This window comes from Electrophorus electricus, chromosome 5 (assembly GCF_013358815.1).
Source record: "Electrophorus electricus isolate fEleEle1 chromosome 5, fEleEle1.pri, whole genome shotgun sequence".
NCBI classification, from domain to species: Eukaryota; Metazoa; Chordata; class Actinopteri; order Gymnotiformes; family Gymnotidae; genus Electrophorus; species Electrophorus electricus.
The window spans coordinates 22,744,175-22,766,983 of NC_049539.1; the positions used below are offsets into that span (position 1 = coordinate 22,744,175).

General features: G+C 41.0%; 2 protein-coding genes and 1 long non-coding RNA gene across 4 annotated transcripts in view; 1 reads left to right on the forward strand and 2 right to left on the reverse strand.

The window, feature by feature from the left end:
- Positions 1 to 22,809, reverse strand: part of LOC118241364 (NACHT, LRR and PYD domains-containing protein 3-like) — a 520,672-nt gene that overhangs the window by 475,027 nt on the left and 22,836 nt on the right. The window lies entirely within an intron of this gene.
- Positions 71 to 13,009, forward strand: LOC113569366 (class I histocompatibility antigen, Non-RT1.A alpha-1 chain-like). 2 transcript variants are annotated; one of them, XM_035526225.1, is made up of 8 exons: positions 71 to 234; positions 1,501 to 1,563; positions 2,772 to 3,038; positions 11,296 to 11,577; positions 11,865 to 12,143; positions 12,252 to 12,350; positions 12,564 to 12,664; positions 12,803 to 13,009. In XM_035526225.1, the coding sequence occupies exons 1-8, from the start codon at positions 165 to 167 to the stop codon at positions 12,806 to 12,808; spliced, it is 1,167 nt and encodes a 388-aa protein (XP_035382118.1). In that variant the 5' UTR covers positions 71 to 164; the 3' UTR covers positions 12,809 to 13,009. The 2 variants fall into 2 exon arrangements, with proteins under 2 accessions (XP_035382118.1, XP_035382119.1); XM_035526226.1 differs by lacking the exons at positions 71 to 234; positions 1,501 to 1,563 and adding an exon at positions 2,583 to 2,681.
- Positions 8,801 to 12,132, reverse strand: LOC118241404. Its single transcript, XR_004776058.1, has 3 exons — positions 12,060 to 12,132; positions 11,824 to 11,955; positions 8,801 to 9,490 (listed from the first exon to the last, which is right to left on the reverse strand). It is a non-coding gene; the product is annotated as an uncharacterized LOC118241404 (long non-coding RNA).

Sequence of the window (22,809 nt, forward strand, 5' to 3'; positions counted from 1 at the left end):
GTTCTATCGTTCTCCAGTTACAGGTGTTGTGTATTTGAACTTAAACCCACTGGGACTCCTGCTACACCTCCTACTACCACACTCTCGCTCTTGGGCCATCGTGTCTGCTCCGTGACTTGAGTTAAACTTTAAATTAAAGGCGAAATCATGTCTTAACTAAGAGGATGGACCAGAAAATAACGTTAAAGAGAGCCCTACTTATTCTCGCCGTTAGCATTCACTGGGCATCTGGAGGCAAGTTCAGTGATTATCATATTTTTACATTGTAACAAATGATCATGGTTGTATTCTGCTGCGTTTTTGTCGTTGATTGGATCAAAAATATTTTAACCCATCACCAATTCATTGAAATATTACGCTTGCCCGGTTCGGAATAATACGCTATCCGCGCTTAACAAAAGCTCTGTGCGCGCCTGCATCGTGCATTACGGTAACCCGTTTGTGAAATGACGTAGGGGGATACCTCTCGCGCATTTATTGAGACTCTAAATGAAATGTGTTCAACAGATTAACTAATAAACATCTTACTAAGGCCTAATGCACAAAATACATTTGTAGGAAATTCAAAAATCTACTTATTTTCATTTAAATCCGCTACATAAAGATCACTTAGCTATACGTGATTAAGATTTCCTAATGTTTTTTACTGAGACAGTAGACAAATTACATCACCTCAGTATAGTTTATTTTAAAATTCCATAAAAACACAAATCAAATTACCAATTCACTTCATTATCTTGTTGGAAAAAACTTTCCAACATATTCACAGAATGACATTGAAGTATTTTTATTATAGGAATTTGTATTGGGATGGCAAAATCCTGTTAAATGTCTATTTGGACTATTTTGTATATCATATTTTAGGATGTATAAAACTGTTATCAGATCACTCCACTATATTCTTGATTATACATTTTCTCATGTACCCATGGTATGACTTTCAATAACCTTTACTGTAGAAACTCACATAAAATGTCTAATTGGATCACTAAATTGAAACTTTTTGAAATGTTATCAAACAAACAAATCAAACTGTTATCAAATAACTACACAATATTCTTGAAATACACTTCCTCCTGTACCCACGATACTACTTTTGGACATTTTTACTGTATGACAGTATGACAGAGTGACCCTTTACCTCCAGGTCTGTAGTGATGTTATAACAGTATGACAGAGTGACCCTTTACTAGCAGATGTGTCAAGAGAAGATGTTTTTCACCTGCAAGACCTGGGTTTGAGACCTGTTTTTGTTACTGTCAGGGATGGGTGGAGTGGGAACAGAATTTCATCTCCATACAGCTTTGTAGATCTATTTAAACTTTAATGGGAAACCAAACAACATTCTGTTCATTCTGTTGTTTTTTCTGCATTCTCTCTGAACCAAAAGTTTGTAACTGCTCCACTCTTTAACTCATGAGCATTAGACCTCACTCCCTGTAAGTATAACCCTGACCATTTATGGTCAATTCAAGCACATATACTCTTTAATCTTTACAGGCTGTCCTAAGGCCAATCATAGTAAAAGAAGTGCAGATGAAGGAAGTAACTGTGCAGAATCTGGTAAATATGCATCTCCTCACATACACATAATGCCTCAGGGTGTCTTGTATTGTCCTGGTCATAGGACTGGTCACTGTCCTCATCCCACTCATCCCCCAACATCCCTTACACCTTCATACCCCACCCATCTCTTGACAACCTTCACACCATCCTCAACCCACCCATTCCCTGATATTCCCAACACCATCCCCACCCCACACATTTGTCCTTTATCCCTGTCTCTACTCTGTTCCCTTGTACCCCAGCAGTAGGCTGAGAATGTTTTGGATTAAACTATATGTATGTCCATACTCACAGCATTACTGCTATGTTAACAGACATTTTATTCCAATTCCCATGGAATACTGTAAAGCTTGTCCTGATCCCCATCATTACAGCTTAAATATTTGGAATATTTGGAAACCTTAATTGCAGCATGCAAGTTTTGTTGCACTCTTAATACGTGTGTTCCTATTTGAAATGTGTTGGTGTTTTAATTACAAATGTGACGTCGGCAGGGAGGGAGAGAGATGTGAGTGCAAGTGCAGAGTGTTTTTGTTCTCCATAATGGAATAAAGAAACAAAACAGAACATGGTAATGAGACGTCTAAATACAGCAATAATAAAAAACTGCTGGTAGGCGCTGACACAGCAGAGCAGCTGGTAAATGCTTTGTTGTGAACCTGAGAGTCTCTTTGCAGCCTTCTGTGACTTCAGATAAAGTAGTAACTTTACTGATCTTTACTTTGCTGCATTTCTGTAAGTTTAATGGAATTTTTGGATTTATCTCTATTTAGTGTAGACAAGCCTCAGTATGCAGAGTCAGCAATATTCAGTAGTCAGCAGTCTTGCGACACAAGTTTTGAGCTGTGATTGCTATTTAGTCTGTAATTCACAGTATCTTGGTATATTTTGCCCCATATTGTATTATAGTGTAAAATGAATGTTTTCCTTAGCTCGTTAATGATTAACTAATGATTGTCTGGAGTGTAGCTCATTAATGCTAATTTATTCAGCAGGCAGGTACAGCTGTCAGTAAATCAGATAAAGTGCCTGCATGTTGGAGGTTTATCATTTACTTGCAAGATTAAGCACTGTTGGTAAAACAGAATTAAGAAGAATTTGAAAAGAAATAAAATGTCAGTTTAACATGATTTGATGTTTTGGTTTTTTGTCAGCCCTTTGCATTCAAAAAATGCTAATTTACGTGATTCTTTAAACTTTTACAGGTTCCCATTCTCTGCATTACTTCTACACTGCAGTCACACCAGGAATAAATTTCCCAGAGTACACTGCTGTTGGTCTGGTGGATGGTGAGCAGTTTATGTATTATGACAGTAACATCAGGAAAACGATCCCAAAGACAGCGTGGATAAAGAAGGTTGATGCTGAAGATCCAGACTACTGGAACAGAAACACACAGAATTCAAAGGGTTCTCAGGAGAGCTTCAAAGTCAACATTGGTACATTAATGGAACGCTTCAATCAGACTAAAGGTGAGGATGAACACACTCAGTACATGAATGACTAAACTCCACACAGCAGGTCCTAACATTCATTACTTGTGTAACGGTGAGGAGTGTAACACATGAGCAATACACCATGACTAGGAAAATACTTTTAATTATAAAAAGCCTTTAATATCCATTTGTATGGTTAAATGCAGATTATTATAAATGTTTAGATGTGTTCCAAAAAGATCAAATATTTTGAATAGATGATTACATATTTTTACATTAACCTTTTGTGTATTAAATACCTGTGGCATTAGCAGTGTATCACTTTTGTATTTCAGGTAGTTTGGCTTTAAGCAATATAAGTGAAAAACAGTAACATAATTTAGAAAAGACTAACTAAAGCAAACCTAAATGTGTTTCAGTATTACAGATTTCCAAATATAAAAACTTAGCTAGTGCTGAAGTGCTGATCATAGAGTGGAAAAAGCCAGACAGTGAAACCCTAGACTCTGAAATGCTGCCACCTGGTGGATAATATCGAATCTGCAATTTTATGTGTAAACCTGCACACAGTCTGCAACACACAGTATAAACAGCAATCTCTCACACACAATATTTTACATTTTTGGTATTAGACTAAGAAGAGATATGGCCTAATGAGGTCCTGGTATTGGTCTAATGAGGTACTGGTATGGGTCTAATGAGGTACTGGTATTGGTCTAATTAGATACTGGTATGGGTCTAATGAGGTAGAGAGTGGTGTGGCATCACAGCACCAAGCAGGCAGGGCAAGACATAGAGAAAAGAAAACAATTATATATTCCAGTTTATGATTGTTTACATAAATGACAATGAGCAAATTACACAACATGTATGTATGAGTAGTGTAATCTCATGTGAAACCAGAATGTTTCATTTTCATGTTTAAATTGCTAAACTGATTAGGGAGGATTCTTTCAGACTTGCCTACTGTTATGTTTTCTGAAATTCTCCTTTCATGCCTGAATGCTTGGCTAATTACTAGACCTTTTTTTACAGTACACGCTATACTGAGAGGGTGACTGATAACATTAGTGAATCAGCTATTAACAAACAATTCATACAATATTAATTAACTTTACATATATTACATAGTTATTTCAGTAACATATAACCTGTTGGTGTAGTTAAGAAGTATGTTGGCTGGACATAGCTAATACTGAGTGAAGTATAAGTTGTTAATACAGTCAAATATAATTATGGGAAACTCAAAGGACTGTTGAAGTGTTAATATGTAAAGTATTACAGAATCAGACAGACAAAGCTGGAGGGGCTTAATGTTCATTTAAAGCTCTTTATTAAATAAAGGAAACACAGTTATGCCAGCCTTAAGATGGGATATGCAAATGAGATGGATCAGCAGCTAATCTAATTGGCCAGTGAGCCAGTCACAGAACACCAGCTGCTTTTATTAACACTGGTGTTTTATTATAGGAGGACAGTTTGTGCTTGGCAGTTTCTGTGTGTTGGTTTGCCATTTGCGTTCCAGTTCCTACTCCGTTACCTAGGTGTCAGTTAGGGAGGACAAAGGTCAACATGTGCCTCCTCTGGGACAAAAACAATCTCAGACGTCAGGTCTGTCAGTGTCTCACGTTATTGCAGAAAGCACATTTAGTCTACCTCACTTTTAAATGTTTGAAAAGTGGAGCTGGTGTGCTAAAGGAACACAGACTGCATTCCACATGTCAGACATGCGCGAGGACTTAACGATGTGCCAGAAACACCAAACTCAGAGACACACACCAGTACACACTTCTATGAGTCAACGTGCTTTATTTCCACAGCGCACTAATCCCACTAGACACCATCTTTTTATCTGAGAGCTGAGCGTTTATGCTCCTCCATGAATCTGTAGTAACTCTGTGATTAGTGGATGGGCTCCCAGTACCTCCCTCCACAGTACACAACCATCATTTTATAAAAATAACAAGACTTTTAAATAAATAATAATTCTGGCCAAATCTAAGAGCCAGGAGAAATCACACTGTTTAAAAACAAAATCACAAGGATGCTGTGAGCAAGAAGTTTGGGCGTACATTTTACCGTCCTCCAAACTTTGAAGGGGACATGTCCCCGTCCCCCCACTATGTTCACTGTATTTCCCTCTACTCATCCAGCATGGAGGAAACGCTGTACAGCACTCGAAACAAAGAACTCCGTCCGTTTAGTTTTCGAGATGTTTATCAGCCGTCTTGTTCTGTTTGACTTTCTCTCAGTGTTGTCTTGCCGTACTCTCACTAGTGTTTACCTACTTGGCACCGTGATGTGGCACACCTTGCTTTCAAAATCCATCACATGAACAATCCCTAAAGCCCATTTAACACCAGACACGATAACCGTTAGCAACACGTATTGATCAGCGTAGCCGCTTCCAACAGCTGCAGTAATGATCACAGCAAGCAGAAAAACACACTTGGAGTTTATTTCTCCATCTGCTGCACAGCAAACCCGCAGCTCCTCCCTGGAAACAACAGAATGAAGGATCCCTGCTGTACCATACAATGGAGGCCCCTAGTCAAAACAGAAGATAGGCAGCTTTAGTCTAAACTTTGTTCAGCAGTAGTGGGCTACACTTGTTCAGTTCCCAGTGGAATCACTCAGTGTCCTACACATCCTAAAGTAGTTTTAATGACGATCTTCATCCAGTCCCAACTCGTGAACAAGGCGGTGGAGGCTCCTTGTGTCTAAGGAGTGTGATGGTGTTGGGAAGGCAGTGTGATGTGAGTGTGGTTGAGGAGTGTGATGGTGTCGGAGGGGGAGTGTGACGTGAGTGTGGTTGAGGAGAGTGATGGTATCAGGGAGGGAGTGTGATGTGAATGTCGTTGAGGAGAGTCTTTATTCTCCAGAACACAAACACAAACCAAAGGTTCCAGCGTCAGGTGGTAAAACCAGGCAACAGAACTAAACTGAAGCAAGTTCACTGACAGTGAGGCTCGTAGTGCAGCGGTGGGAGAGATCAGCTGCTCTGTGGAGTCGCCTTCTCAGACGCTCTGGATGAGCAGCTGCTCTGGAGGAGAGACCCAAACAAGTCACAGGCGCTCATGTTTATTAATCAGAGAACAGTAATGGAAGACGCTCTAGTTACGTAGTGTAAGAAGAAGTCTAGCAGTGGTCACGGCACAGTGACCTGTACTGTTGACCTCTTCTACACTCAAATGTTGTCTATGTTAGGTTTAATTCTGAGGTAAAAGTAAAGACATTTTAAACGACCCATTATGTGAAAACAGAATGTGAACAACGACCTCCATGCCTTAGCCAAACCACACTAATCACGTCCGGTGGAAACAGCGAGTGTGTTGGGGCGACTGCGACTGTCCACGTATGCCGCACAGATGCTGGTATAAAACGGGCTCATGGCGCACACACACTGATAAACGCTCACTTCTCCTTGTCTCTGGCACACACTGATAAACGCTCACATCTCCTCGTCTCTTAGGCACACACACTGATAAATGCTCACGTCTCCTCATTGGTCTGCTCTCCTCTCATCAGTCATTTCTAGTTGATGTTACTCTACGAACCTTGTTACTGGTCTTCATTGTTGTTTGTAAACATGTATGTTTTCTACTGTTTGTAAACTCATGTTTACATAACATAGTAAATGTTTATAAATGGTGCTCTTCACTTACCAGTGAGATGTTCTAGAGTTCTCCAGCTGTTTATGCTGATTTATAAACTACTGCACAAGTAGCACAAAACATGGAAACTCTATAAGCGTATCTGATAACCCACTTTATAGGAGTGTCTGATAATCCACCTAATAGGAGTGTGATAACCCACCTTATAGGAGTATCTGATAACCCACTTTATAGTAGTGTGATAGCCCACCTTATAGGAGTGTCTCATAACCCACCTTAGTGTGATAGCCCACCTTATAGGAGTATCTGATAACCCACCTTATAGGAGTATCTGATAACCCACTTTATAGTAGTGTGATAGCCCACCTTATTGGAGTGTCTCATAACCCACCTTAGTGTGATAGCCCACCTTATAGAAGTATCTGATAACCCACCTTATAGGAGTGTCTGATAGCGCACTTTATAGGAGTGTCTGATAACCCACCTTATAGGAGTATCTGATAACCCACCTTATACCTTATAGGAGTGTCTGATAACCCACCTTATAGTAGTGTGAGAACCCACCTTATAGGAGTGTCTGATAACTCACCTTATAGGAGTCGGATAACCCACCTTATAGTTGTGTCTGATAATCTAATTATGGATACATCGACATGGGACTTCTGGGCCAGTGCTGATATCTGATATTCTACACGCACATATATGCAGAGGCCGATATACACATTTATAAAATGTAGTTGATAACTAACATTATAGACAAATCTAACATTCATTCTTTGCCTCATCACATGTGATTCTGTTCTTCTGTTCATTGATCACACTGCTGGTCGCTCTGATCAGTTTCTGCTTTGGTCATTGTGAATAATTCATGCAGATCCTTAGAAAATTTAGGTGTCCAGCCGTGTCTCACAGATTAGATATGTGATAGCCCCTGTGTCATTTGTTTGGTGAGCTTTAATAATATTTTTTTTTATTTATTCTTGTGAGCCCGTAACTTTAAGTCTGTAATCTAACTAGCTAAGATGGATGTGGGGTTTGCGGTATCGGCTGCGTTCATGTACTCTATTCACTCCCTCAAAAGGGCTGTTTCTGTACTTGATTTCTTTGAAAGTATTAGTTTGGAAAATGTATAAAGGTAAGAATTCATCCCAAGTTTTGTTTTTTGTAAACTAAATTGGATCGTGGAATGAAGGGGACAACACTGCCTGTAACTTATCAGCGGCATTAAGAAACAGCTGTTTGAATTGATTACTGGTTTGTTTTTTGAAGAAACCATTGCCTGTTGCAAGCTAGAGAGAATTTGAGAGAGAGAGAGAGAGAGAGAGAGAGAGAGAGAGAGAGAGAGAGAGGGTTACATTATGATTCCAGTTCTGTGAGACTATCACTGAAATGTGGGGTTAAAGTCTCTCACTGCGCTTCTGCTGGTTTTAACTCCAAACTCCGAGCGAGCACTTAGGCAGCAGTCTTTTTACTGCGTTAACTGAAGGAATCACCTTTTGATTTCTTCTGATTCTCAGCATTTCTCTTGTGAACTGTTTGAAAAGCTCAAGGACTGAGCTCAGTTTGTGATTAAACTCATCAGAGCAGCAGGTAACTCAGTACCATAAACACCCACTGCTCTCTTCTGTTCTAGCAACGTCCTGCATGTAGAGCGTCCTGCCCCCTCTTATAGAAACATCCTGTCCCCCTCATAGAAAAGTCCTGCCACATCTAGAGCATCCTGTCACATGTAGAGCGTCCTGCCCCCTCTTATAGAAATGTCCTGTCCCCCTCATAGAAAAGTCCTGTCACATGTAGATCGTCCTGTCCCCTCTCATAGAAACGTCCTGTCATGTGTAGAGTTTACTGTCCCAGATTGATATTGAGACACAGATAGTCTCACTGATGATCACCTCTCAGTACAGTACAACAGTACTGAGGGCCTTCACAGTCATGTAACTGAGGACCTACAATCATAAAACACTACAGTTATATGCTTAGTGTAAGCCTGCAGTCTTGATATCAGTTACTTTGGTAAACTGTAGTGATGCATAAAACCTCCTGAAGACCTCCAGAGAGAAGCTGTTAATGACTGCCAGTGTTTTAGAAAGAGTTCCAAAGGCCCCACTGCTCCTCAGTCAGACTCACATTGTTCAAATGGAGAAAGTTTGGGCCAGTAGTGAAGAGGAGACCAAGTATGTGTCCTGCTCTTTCCTTCTGCTGCTCCCCTGGGCTTCCACACCCTGACTGCACCTGGACTGGACACACTAGGAGCAGAGCAGTCCTCGCACATGCAGTACCTGTCAGACCCAGCAGAGGGCACACTAGGAGCAGGAGCAGTTCTCACACTTGGTCTCCCCTTCACTGTGACACATTTAGCCAGCAGCTCTTGCAGTGAGAGATACCAAGAGTCCACTGCATGTGGGTGTGATGCCATCAGAGTATGTGAGTGAAATGGAGTGGCAGAAAATTCCACTCCTCGCTAAAAGCTTCTGTAATCACGCTGCTCCAACCCTGCTCCAACTTTACATATTCCCACTCTTCGCTCAGAGCGTGCTGCAGTCCCTTCACTCCATTGTGTTTTCCTCATTCTGTGAATCCTTCATGGTAGTGATGACATCACCACACCTGTGTTCACTGTTAAGATTTTTAGTTAGGGAATTCTATTTTTGATCTATGTGAAAACACCCAGAGTACTCCAAGCTTGTAAGCTCGTACGGTGTGATTTAAATATGGCATGATGTTGTGTGTTTCGCTGTAGAGATACTAAAGTGATCTTGGTGCGAGAGAAAACCACCAGCGCTCTATGTTTTGGTCAAACTGCATCACTCTGTTCCCATTCTGCTTTCACTCCACGCCGCTCACATTCTCTGGCTGTAGTCAAGGTGATTATCCCTGTAAAATAAAATATGAAGGATTCCTGACACCTTTTTGGCAACCCTCCGCCACCTTCTTATCGACAGCACAAAGTGCTCTCAGTGTATAGATGTTAAAATGAACAGATTTAGGCTCCTTATCCATCTTATGCAGAAACCTAGTTTGTTTATTTGCTAATTGGACTACACAGATTGCATAAACAAGTCTACTGGCATTTCCTAATAGCCCACCTTATGTAAAGGTAGCTGGGGTTATCAGTGTATCGACTATACTGATATATGACCAGTTCTGAGTTGTAATGCCTGCTGTGTTCTTATAGTTGGATTCAGAAATATAATTGCATGACTTCAGCAAGTCTGTTTAGAACTGCCGTAATCAGTTTTAAAAGTTCTTGCTAACTTCCCCGAAACTTAATCCTTCCACTCATCTATAGAGTCTGTTGATCAACACAAAAACTATTGCACCGATTTGGCTAAAGGAGTGTGTAGAACTGTAGAGTCTATTGGTGATGTAGTTAATGATCAAAATAGTAAAAGATCAGCTTAGGATTTCTTTATAAAATATATCTGTATGATATAGAATTAAGAACACTGTAACAGTTTTTGACATAGAAACACCGCCTTCCCCATCATTAATGAGGTAAAACAATGAGAATAACGGAAATAAGGAAATACAAGGATGAATCTAATTATATTCCTACTAACTTGATTAAAATGGTTCGTGTAGGAGACTGTTCTTGACATTGTGACTTTTCCAAAATAAAAGCCAGCATGGGAAAACCTGTAAATGGTTGTACAAATAAGAAAGACAGAAAAGGAAAAAGTCAAATTAACAAACAATGTAAAGTTAAGCAAGATGAAGAATGTCAATGCGCTGTTACCTCTGCTGATTAGTTCCTTGATTAGTTAATTGCATTTTTAGTATTTTGCTTATAAAATCTGTTAGTCAATCTAATGCTAAATAGGCAGCAATTATGAGTTGACTATACATTATTAAAACACAGATAAAAAGTATGAATTTTGGCAATATAGAAACTTCACTCAAACTAGTGTTTCAGGGAGAAGAGGTTTTGCCATGGAATGTTATGATCTACATAATTCAAAAACAAGAAAAAACAGTTGAAGTGGAAATGGCTTAAAGATTGTTCTTGTTTTAAAACCTGTTGAGACACTGAGACATCATCAAAGCCAACAGAGTGTCAAAAAAAAAAAAGATCTCTGTCAATTTGGATGTATAGTCAGTAGTCAGACTAGTGTGGCTGGGAAATACAGTTTTGCACTTTATTGATACTGTCATAGTCAGGACACTTGAAAAATTTAAGAATAGTCCCATTTGGAAGTAAAAAATACTTCTAAATGGGATTATTCTTAGCACAAATAGTAAAATGCTATTTTTTCTTTTTCTTTTTTAAATTCTGTACCTATATGTATTTATATGTACTTATATTTTTTGAAGCGTCCTAAATGATGGTGGAGTATCACTGATTTATGGGTCATGGTTTGGAGGATGTAGGACAGAGTAATTGAGGAGGCAGCAATTAGAGTTGTGAGATGTGCCCATAGTGTAGATAAGACCGACATCTCGAATATGATGACAAAACAATACACAGGCCTTTGAGGAACAATATAATGGTAATGTCTCTAAAGCAAAACAAGTAAATCTAAATATTTCACTACTGATGGGATAAAATAATGAGTAAAATATGATGATCTGATCTGAATTTATTGTAGAAGGTGGAGGTGCTCATCAGTGATGCTCCATGACAGCTAACCTCACTTTTTGACAGCAGTCCGTGTGATGTCATCATGTTTGTGTCTCTGCAGGGGTTCACACTGTGCAGTTGATGTACGGCTGTGAGCTGCATGATGATGGAACCAAGAGAGGATACGAACAGTACAGCTATGATGGAGAAGACTTCATCAGTCTGGACCTGAACACCCTCACCTGGACTGCAGCTAATGATAAAGCTGTTATTACCAAACACAAGTTGGACATTACTGAGCGAGGAGCTGCGGCTGCCCAGATTAAGGCCTACCTGGAGAACACCTGTATCGAGTGGTTACAGAAGTATGTGGCTTATGGCAGAGACACTCTGGAAGGGAAAGGTAGAGTGTGTGATCTGCTCTGTTAATGTCACTGCACCTGCTGTTCAGACACACTGCTTTCCCCCTCATCACCGTAAACCTGCTGCTGAGACACACTGCATTCCCCCTCATCACTGTAAACCTGCTGCTGAGACACACTGCATTCCCCCTCATCACTGTAAACCTGCTGTTCAGATTTATAGCTACACATTCTATATGTCATCAGTGTGCTCACAGTGTTCTCACTCCAATATGAATAATCTTTACCTCTCACTTTCTCCCGATTGCTCTCTCTCTGTATCTCTCAGACCCTCCTGAGGTGACCCTGTTCCAGAAGGACTCCTCTTCTCCAGTGGTGTGTCACGCTACAGGTTTCTTCCCCAGACGAGTGATGATCTCCTGGAAGAAGAATGGAGAGGACCTGCATGAGAACGTGGAGCTCACAGAAACGTTACCCAACCAGGATGGAACCTTCCAGAAGAGAAGCATTCTGACAGTCTCACCTGAGGATCTGAACAAGAATAAGTACTCCTGTGTGGTTCAGCATGGTGGACTGGAGAAGGATCTTGTGCTTCCATTTCAGTCAGGTATGATTTTAAATTTCCAGATAGCAAAAGCAGTGCATGTTTATGATTACATTTTTGATGACGCAACAGTTGGAGGATTAACTGTGGTGTAACACCATGGCTTTTCAGGAGTGTCGATTGATGTCATTGCTGGTGCAATTGTAGCTGTCCTTCTCCTGGTCCTCATTGGCTGTGTTGTTTTCTTCATCTGGAGGAAGAAGAAGAATGGTAAGGGATACAGGAGACAAATGGGAAGTCCAAATGAACAGCTTCAATGGGGATTGGTTTATTGATTACTAATCTGATACTAAGTGTCTTTGGATGGTTCAGTCAGTTTAGTACACTCAAGTTTACCTTTGATATGTTAATTCACTAACATAAATAGACCATATACTGTACATTGTTTGTATATTAATTTCATATTTGTTATTTGTCTTTCAGACTTCAAGCCTGTTGCAGGTACGCCTGTTTTACAGGGTCTGATGGAGAATCATCGTCCACCAGCTCACACGAAGGCCAACCACCTAAATACTGAGAGGAGAGTAAGTCTCTGTTTACACTGTGAGGTGTCAGATCCCACAAGATGTCTGTGTAGTCAGCAGTTTAGCCACCAGCTCTGTCTGTGTAAGATAACTGTGTCTAATCTACCATTACATCATGGTGTGCTTGTATGTATTTAGGAATGATGAAGGGAAAGATGGTGGAAGAATACAGAGGAAAAGCATGAAACAGGCCTGAAGGGATCAGTCAAACAGCAATTAAATTACATGTCTGCAGATATTTCCTTTCCATTAGCTCTGTAGTTCTCCAGCATTCATCACACCTGTCATATTAGGGGAAACTTGAGTTTAATAGTGCTGTGCTTAAACCTTTGATTTTGGAACTGTTTTTGGCAGTGATTATATGTGTATAAAGGGTTAATGAGGTTAGTAGGCTCTGTATTTGAATTCTGATAGCTTTGTCATTTTGATTGTTTCTTATGATTGCTGTAATGTATCATGCTCAGGACTGTGTTATTTTACTATGTAGAGACTATTAATGGGGAGACTCTTAGTAATGGTATCATGCCTTTTTAAATTGGATTTTATGTTTCCATAGTTCAAAATAATGAAACATATTGAACAAAGTTTAAATAAATCTTCTATATCTATCTTTAAGTCTTGGGACAGTGATTTTATTTTATGAAATTCAACAGCCATCCTGAAACTCAGAGTCTCACTTTAATTTGATCAGTTTCAGTTTGGGATTCAAACCATTTGGGCACATTGGGTTACCATGAAGATTGAGGAGAAACAGTCTGCACCAGTAAAATGCAGACAATAAAGAAAATTTAAAAATTATTATCAACAGAAGCTATATAATTTTCATCTACAAGATCTGAAGTGTAATGTGTATGTTTAAAAGAGTTAAAGAAACAAAGCTAGAATTATATCAAAGTGACAGTTATCAAATCCTGTCTGCATCTGCTCAGCAGAGTTCATGTTTACCCCAGACACGTCACTACTGCTGTATTACAGAGGTACAGAGTCCTACTGCAGGGTGTAGTTATAGCCCCACCCTCACATACATGTCTAATGTTCAAGGTGTAGTTATACCCCCATCCTCACATACATGACATTCTGAGGCTCTGTGTTTAATGACCGGAGGAAGGTGTGTAGGTGTTTGTGTGTAGTGTTACCTTTGTGGTGACCGACAGGTAAACAATGACCCTAATGTAAGACAGCATGTAGAAACTTACAGCATATAGTAACACCACAGCATGTAGTACAACTCATGTCTGGGGGCAGAAGGGTGAGTGTAGCAGTTAATCGTAGCAGTAGTGCAGGACAAACCATAAAATTAAATTCTGTGTATGTGTAGGCAGCGTCTCATATGGGTAAACAGCGTCTCATATGGGTGAATAGCGTCTCATATGGGTGAACAGCGTCTCATATGGGTGAACAGCGTCTCATATGGGTGAACAGCGTCTCATATGGGTGAACAGTGTCTCATGGGTAAACAGTGTCTCATATGGGTGAACAGCGTCTCATATGGGTGAACAACGTCTCATATGGGTGAACAGCGTCTCATATGGGTGAACAGTGTCTCATGGGTAAACAGTGTCTCATGGGTAACCACCTATCCATCTTTATCATGCCCTACATGTGCTTCTGTGTCATGTCAGGGATGCCTGGGCCAGATGATAGAACTGGGGATATTACTCTGAGAACATTACTACTACTAACACGTTCTATGACTCACTTTCTCTTTGTCTTTATTTAGGTTTTTTCTTCACCAAATCTAATCCTCCATATCACACTTTACCTTTCATTGGTAAATAAAAGCTTTAGCTTTGAAAGCGATGTGATAGGATCTTATTTTTGTTGAAATTATTTAATGTGACTGGTGAGTTAGCTGTTCCAATCATTTAGTTTAGTCCTAAACTGCTCCTATGGCAACACTGACATTTAGCCTACATAAAACACCCATTCTGTTCACAATACCCATTCATAATACTCTTTAACAATGTAGGTTTATGATGATCAGTAGGATTTTGGAATAGCAGTAGCCAATGGGAGTTTGACTAAATCATTCTGTGCTGGGAGGAGTGTAAGTAACTGGGTGTACTTGACTAACTTTCATGGTTCTTTGAACAGAAGTGTTTTTAAATTCTTCACACCAGGGCCCAATTTTCCAAAAGCAGCGTAGTCTTAAAATCATCTTATATGAGAGAGGAGCATTCAGTGTGATACTTGCTCTGATGCATTCAGGAAACCGGGTCCAGAATAATAAATGACTGCACATGCCAATATTTAAAATGTGTTTATTTTTACACTCATTAATTATGCTGGATTTCCCCTTGTGAAAGTCCAGGGGCTTCCTACTGTCTCTGCTACACTGAAACACAAAGAACAGATAGAGAAAGTAACTCCCTCATTGTAAAATGTGTGCTGTTACAGAGATCCACCACAAGATGGCTTTTAAGTAATTTTTGGAGCAACTTCACATTGCTCTCCCTGTCTTAATGGATAATGACAGATCATCATGCCTCTGGTCTGTGGGAACAGACAAACAAAAGTGAATATGAAGGTCATTCTAGGAGTTTCTGAGGAGCCTGGTCTTCTGCACACTTTCACCAGAGAGAAATGTTCTTTTAGGTCTAAACCACCTCAGATTTTTACACTGTAAATCCACAAGCCTAAAGGTTTTTGTGCAGGTTTCTTTAAACCAGTTCCTCTCATTAACCCTAACCCTACACCAGTTCCACTCAGTAACCCCACACCTACACCAGTTCCACTCACTAACCCTACTCCTACACCAGTTCCACTCACTAACCCTAAACATACATCAGTCCTATATAGCCTGCCTACTCTGAGCACCTGTGAGTTTACTGTAAACTAAGCCAGGGATTGTCAAGCTTTTCGAACAAACACCCTCCTTTTGTACATCTAGCTAGGATTATAATCAAATAGTCTTGCTCGAGAAGAAGAGATTCTAGCACCATCTTGTGGGAGAATAATGAATTTCTTACCAACAGGGTTGTGTCTTCTGTTGTTTACTGAGACTCAGGGTCATGTCATATTTCCATTGTGATTTACTGACACTCAGGGTCATGTCATATTTTCACTGCTGTTTACTGACACTCAGGGTCATGTCTTACTTCTACTTACATACTGAGACTGAAACTAATTTTGTGAAAGCACAGTTATTATGATGACCTTTAAAAACTATTTATTTCTAAAAATGGGCTTTAAAAGAAATCATCTTTGTCAAATCTTTGTTATGCAAAGTTAAGACCTTTAGCGTTCAACAGAACCTTTAAAATCAAACAGCTTTCAGAGTCTGACTGAAGAAGGTCCTGCTGATTACTTTAAAGAGCTGTTCAGAAACAGGGTGAAGGCTTAGGGAAACATCTGCTACAGGATGATAAAAGAGAATGCAGGACAGGAATGAATGGAACTGAATCAGAATACAATGAACAAACACTACCGAATCAGAACACAGTAAGCAGAGGTGTACAATGTGAAGTTAAAAACACACACACACAGGGCTTCTGCACGTATCTGTGAGTTATGAAGGTACACAACATAAGAGCAGTCCAGCACTGCTCAAAGAGCTTAATGCATAATTGTATAAGTGATTATATTATTTTCTGTACCTGTGCACTCTAAGAACACTTCAAATCAATTAATAACTTTGTTAATTTAAGTCATTAATTAAGTATAGATTGTGGCCATGGTTTTGTAAACTAAAGGGAATCACAAATAAATTCTGGTTATTGTAAAACTATACATCATACAGCAGATTAGCTCCTATTATTTTAGCATATTTGCAGTTGATTAGACCCAGAATAATTTGTGGTTCCCTTTTTACATTTTATTTCATTTATCATTCAATTCAGTTTTTTTTTTTTTTTAATCTAGAACGCTAAGAAAAAATACATTTAGCAAACGTTGAATCAGGCTACCTACAGTAAAACCACTTCTCCTTCCCAGACAGCAGAGGGCGGTAATTCACCTTTTGTTGTAGTCAAAGTAGCGCTGTTAGCTGCAGCAGCTCTAATAAGCGGTTTTTCAGGACGTCTATTAGTTATAGATTAATACACTCCACGTGATGACTTACAATTATGATTGAATACAATTTGAGAGTTAAGGTTGGCAGTGGCCTTCTGCAACATTACTGCAGAAGGCCTCACACTTCTTAGATTAACGTCTATAAGAGTACAAACACTCCTCTTCGTGTCTGTTGATGTTGTGTTATGGAAGGAGAGCCAGTGTAGGCCCGATAACTGTTGCTAACTTAGCAGAATTAGCGCTACAAGGTGAATACGGATTAAAGCATTTATCTTTCATATGCAACAAGCCACACGGATCTAAACATAATTCCGGAACTGATGATCCCATGTAGAAATAACCGTCATACTACGATAGGCTACATTTCCAGTTAACCTAGCTAGCGTTGTAGCTACAGACGTTAGCGAAGCTAGGAGAGCTAGCTAACAAGCACGGACACGGAATGAGAACATTTCTGAGAGTTAGCGGACATTCAACAAACTAACAAATGTATTTACACAAAATAAAGATAAATCGTAACTGTTGTAATTCCATTTCATTACTTAGATAGTAAGCTAGCTTCTACATAACATACAGGCCCGACCTCAGGTCAGCGGACCGAGTCCCAAACCAACGTTTTGTTTGTAAACATATCAGCTGCTCACCGTCTGGTGGATCAAAGCAGATCAACCCACACAAGCTGAGGTGTGATCCAGCTGTGACTCTTTAGTTAAATACCTGTGTGGTAAACACCTGTACACAGGAAATCCTCACTTGTGGTAAACACTCGCGTGCGGTAAACCCAGTTTTGGTGTCGTAACATCCGGTGCACGTCCCACATGCGCACTGAAGGCTTCGGCGCGAGACTACATTTTGTGTCGTCATCATCTGTTGGGGGAAGCTTTCTAGCTCCTTTATCGCACACAATGAAAATCTAAACTAAACGTGTTCTTCAGCTTAATTAAACATATCTTGGGTCTTATGCACCTAAAGAAAATGTGTCCTAAGCATATGTAGAAACATATGTAGAAGCATATATAGAAAAGTCTTTATTTTTGTAAATTCAAAGCTTCCTCCTTTTTTTCTGTCAAATCCACTACATTTATAAAATCACTTTCTTAGCTACTCATAATGTTTCCTAATGTGGGAAGGTGGATAAAATAGTTTCAAAGTTTATTTGTCATGTACATAATCATACATGGTCTAACTTGCAGTGAAATGCCTTTGTGACTGTTCTGTCCGAGCTGAGGAGAGATACAGGGATTACGATATTTGTATAACACGTATATATACACAATGTACTATATATATATATATATATATATATATATAGACAATGTACAATTTACAGTTTTTCTTACAATTTACAGGTTATAGTTATTGGAGTCTTTTTATGATGTTATTGACATCCTACACAGTACACAGAGTGGTCCCCACAGATCATCAGTTGCCCTGATTCAGGGCCTGAATGGCCTGTGGGAAGAAGCTCCTCTTCAGTCTCTCTGTGTTGGTCTTCAGGGAGCGAAAGCACTTCCCTGACCTCAACAGAGAGAAGAGGCACCACTTGTAATAGATGGTCCCGTTGATTCTCACAGGTTGGTAGTGCCGCTTCTGCTTCTTGCTGCAGTCCACAATCAGCTCCTTTATCTTGCTGACATTTAGGAGGAGATTATTTTCCTGGCACCAGTTCTCCAGGTGTTTAATCTCCTCCAGGTAGGCCCTCTCGTCATTGTCCGGGACCAGGCCCATGACGATGGTATCGTCAGTGAACTTGACAATGATGGTAGAGCTGGAAGTGGCCATGCAGTCATAGGTGTACAGTGAATAGAGCAGGGTACAACCCTGGGTACAACCCAGAGAAGCTCCAGTGCTGAGGGTGAGGGTGGATGAGACGCAGTTGCCCACCTGTACTGATTGTGATCTGTTTGTTAGGAAGTTGTAGATCCAGTCGCACAGGGATGGATGCAGTCCTAGATCCTCCAACTTAGTAGTGAATTTGAAGAGGATGATAGTGTTAAATGCTGAACTGTAGTCGACAAACAGTTACCCCTCCCTTTGTCTAGGTAGGTCAGTGTGGTGTGAAGCAGATGTGCAATTGCGTCATTAGTGGAGCGGTTGTGGCTGTATGCAAATTGCAGTGGGTCCATGGAGGCTGGCAGTGAAGAGGTGATGAAGTCTCTTACTAGCTTTTCGAAGCACTTCATCACGACCTATGTGAGGGCAACAAGGTGGAAGTCATTGAGGCTGGAAGGTCGAGGTTTCTTGTGGACAGAGATTGCTTGAAGCCAGATGGGACGATACCGAGTGTCAGGGAGAGGTTGAAGATGTCGGTGAATACCAGGGCTAGCTTGTCTGTGCAGGCTTTGAGGACTCTACGGCAGATGCCGTCTGGTCCCACCGCCTTCCTGGTATTCACTCTTTTGGAAAATCTTCTCACGTCACTCTCTGTGATGATGAGAGGGCGCTGGCCTATGGTGGACTCTGCGCATGCACCATTGGCTGCACCGATAGCACCATTAGAGTCATTAGCACTAGCGCTGTTAGCATTAGCGCTACTAGATGTAGCCTTGAAGCGAATGAAGATTGTGTTTAGCTCCTTCGGCAGAGACTCATCCGCACTCAATAGTCCGGAGGGGGGGGGGGGGGGGGGGCGGCTCTTGTAATCTGTGATCATCTGTAGTCCCTGCCACAGGGATCTAGAGCTGGAACTCTGCTGGAACTGTGTCTCTAGTTTCCTCCCGTAGCGCCACTTCGCCTCCCTCACCGACCTGCCATTTTGGTCTTCAGCTTGGGGGTATACTGGTGCGCTGTCGAGCTGCCCTCCTGCGTTGGCTTGATTGTAACACCCTCTTTATTTTTTAGAGCAGAGTGAAGGAAAATAGAAAGTCCTCCTGTTTTCTCCCTCAGTAATGCTTTGCTAGCAGAAGACAAAAAGCCCTCCTGTGAGCAATGCTAATGGTTGTCACACTGCTCAGCTGACATCTGTTCTAGGTTGTCCTACCGGTAGGGTCCACTAAGTTCCTCGGGATGATGCAGCTTCCCTGGTAGAATAAAACATCAGACACTTTTTCTGATGTTATCCTCCAGTTGTTTGCTTCTCTGGTTTGGGATTGTATGGACCACTGAAATCTTTTGGTGTGTAAATCGGTGTATTTAAACCCCTGTCACTGTGTGCACCGTTGTTGGTCATTGTCGCTACCTTAGTCTCTTGAGTCTCTTGTGTAAAAAAACCTGTAGCAAGTAACATCTGTATTTGTTTTCACTGTTGTCGTATTATGTGTAGATCGTTAGTGTTACATGTTTAATAATGTTCACTGTTACAGTTGTATGTGAGTGCCACTTGTGTTGTTCATGTTTAACATTAATAAATGTTTCACAAAGTCAAGGGAGTCTGTGCGTCCTGCCCCGCACCCTGCGGCACTCGGGCCAGCAGCAACGTTACAGAATGACCAACCACCAAAGGACGCTTACTCCCTCGGCAAATGACGGACTTCCTAGCAGGATGGGCGTGAGTTAATGTCTAAATGTAACATTCATAACCATGTTTGTCTAGCTTGTGTTAATGTTAAAAATCATTAGTGTTAAGTGTCTCTATGTTCACTGTTTGTGTTACACGGGAGTGCCACTGTAGTCTTTATGTTTTATGTAAATAAATGTTCGTCCACGTCGAGAGAGTCTGTGCGTCCTGCTCCATGCCCTTCAGCACTCGGGCCGACGCGTTACAGAATGACCAACCACCACAGGACGCCATCTCCTTCGGCTAAAGACGGACTTCCTGCTGCCTGGATCCAAGGAGATTGGGGAGAGGGCTGTGACTGGCGTCAGTGTCCACTCCGGAAGTGGAGGGGAAAATCCCCAGGAATTTCTTGGGTGGGCCTAGGGCTATTGAGCCTGGGCCGAGGAGGACCGAAGGGCACCACAACAACCAGAAAGAGGGCGGTTGGGTGGACTCATCAGGATCTCCAGTGGGCAGAGCTGAAGCCAGAGTTTCTTCCCTTCATCAGACTCGCCAGCGAGACTGGAGGGGTCTGCCCAAAGCCCCGGAGGCAACCCGCCTCTGGGACGATCCTAGAGCGGCAGGCGAGAGGAGGACCGTTGGGGGAGGTAGCACGTCTGGAACGGGGCGGACATGCACCCCCGCGTGTCCATTGAGGCCACAGACCCGTTCAAGGCGCCTGCGCAGACGGCAAGCACCACGTCGTAGTGCCTTATATGTCTGTATGTGGGCGCTATTGTTTGTTTGTGTTTGCGCCTTTGGTACGTCTACAGGCGCAACGTTGTTGGGAGTGTCCCGGACTGCCCTGAGAGAGGCAGGGAAGCTGCGTTTGTCCCTCTCGCCACAACGTCTCCCTTGTTGGCGGCACCTGGCCCGCCTGGTACTGGGTGGGCACCGGGCACTGCTGTGCTGTGTGTTTCTGTGTACGTGTACACGGCGTCCTGAGGCTCGCGTTCACTGGAAGGACACATCGGTAGCCACGCCCATTGGGAGGAGGTTCTGTAACGGAACGCTCGCCTGTTACGAGTCACGTGGTTTGGCCCTCCTCATGCAGTGGGAGGATCTTTGTTTGAAACCACACCTACACACATAAGCACCTTGTTTGTCTTTGTGTATTTAAACCCACGTCAGTGTGTGCAGTGTTGTTGGTCATTGTTGATGTAGCGTGTTGTTTGTGAGTTAATGTCTAAATGTAACATTCGTAACCATGTTTGTCTAGCTTGTGTTAATGTTAAAAATCATTAGTGTTAAGTGTCTCTGTGTTCACTGTTTGTGTTATATGGTAGTGCCACTGTAGTCTTTATGTTTTATGTAAATAAATGTTTGTCCACATCAAGAGAGTCTGTGCGTCCTGTTCCATGACCTTCGGCACACGGGCCAAAGTGTTACACTGGGAGGACACAGAATCTCTATACTCCCTTATGTTTTCTGTTATTAATATATCTAATTCAATGTTAAACCTCTTTTCCCTGTAAACACTCTTTTATTAATTTTAGTTTGCATCTGTGGTATCTGAGTTTTCTAAAAAAGGTCAGAAGTGTCTGTCACTGACAAACCAGGTAAAATATATTGGTGCCAAAATAAGACCAATAATAAGACACATCTGTAATCACTCTGACATCTACATATCCATTAGTGCCAACACCAAGTGATAGCAGTGCACATACGCCATAACTGTATTTAAACAGGTTGTCAACAGAGAGAGAGAGAGAGAGAGAGAGAGAGAGAGAGAGAGAGAGAGAGAGAGAGAGACAGAGAGAGACAGAGAGAGAGACAGAGAGAGAGAGAGAGAGAGAGAGAGACACACAGAGAGAGAGAGAGACAGAGAGAGAGAGAGAGAGAGAGAGACAGAGAGGGGGGGGGAGAGACTTTAAGGTAACTGATGTAAAAGATGAGGATCTGGAGATAGATGAAATTTCTAGAGCGTTCTCTGCAGTGTATAAAGAACTATAAGAGCCACTAAAACAAGGGCTTTAACATGTCATAGATTCTGAAGCAAACTTATGAAAGATATTCATAAGACAAAGAGCAGTTCCACTGTACAACCACCAGGGGGAGTGCTTTGTCATAAAAGATTACTCTTGTATCAGTAGAATTTATGATCACTGGTAGCAGTTGGATAATCTCCACCTGCTCCCAACCAGCTCTGTGCCTTATAGTCCCTATGACCTTGTATACACCTTAACCCCATAAATACCTTCCCTCTGCTGCTAATACACCAGAGCTTATCTGAATACAGCTAATAAATAAATAATATCATTCAAAATAACAAGTGCACCTTTTGATGAGTGTGTCTAATTACCAACAAGTTATTTATTTACTTTATTAAAGCACTTTAAATCGGTGCCCATTCACTTTGTGCAAAAGAATGCAGAATAAATCAGTGCTCGTTCACTTTGTGAAATACAAAGCAGAATAACTTTGTGAGAAGTAAAATACAGTAAAACAGTAAAATCAGTGCTCATTCACTTTGTGAAGTATAATATAGTATTAAACAGCTCATTCACTTTGTGAAGTATAATATAGTATTAAAAAGCTCATTCACTTTGTGAAGTATACTATAGTATTAAACAGCTCATTCACATTGTGAAGTATAATACAGTATTAATCAGCTCATTCACATTGTGAAGTATAATACAGTATTAAACAGCTCATTCAC

What these genes read in the sequence shown, in the direction of transcription:
- LOC113569366 (XM_035526225.1), top strand. Translation starts at nt 165, where the DNA reads ATGGACCAGAAAATAACGTTAAAGAGAGCCCTACTTATTCTCGCCGTT. An exon ending in AAGTAACTGTGCAGAATCTG is followed by an intron (nt 1,564 to 2,771) that starts GTAAATATGCAT and finishes AAACTTTTACAG; the next exon opens with GTTCCCATTCTCTGCATTAC. An exon ending in CTGGAGGAAGAAGAAGAATG is followed by an intron (nt 12,351 to 12,563) that starts GTAAGGGATACA and finishes TTTGTCTTTCAG; the next exon opens with ACTTCAAGCCTGTTGCAGGT.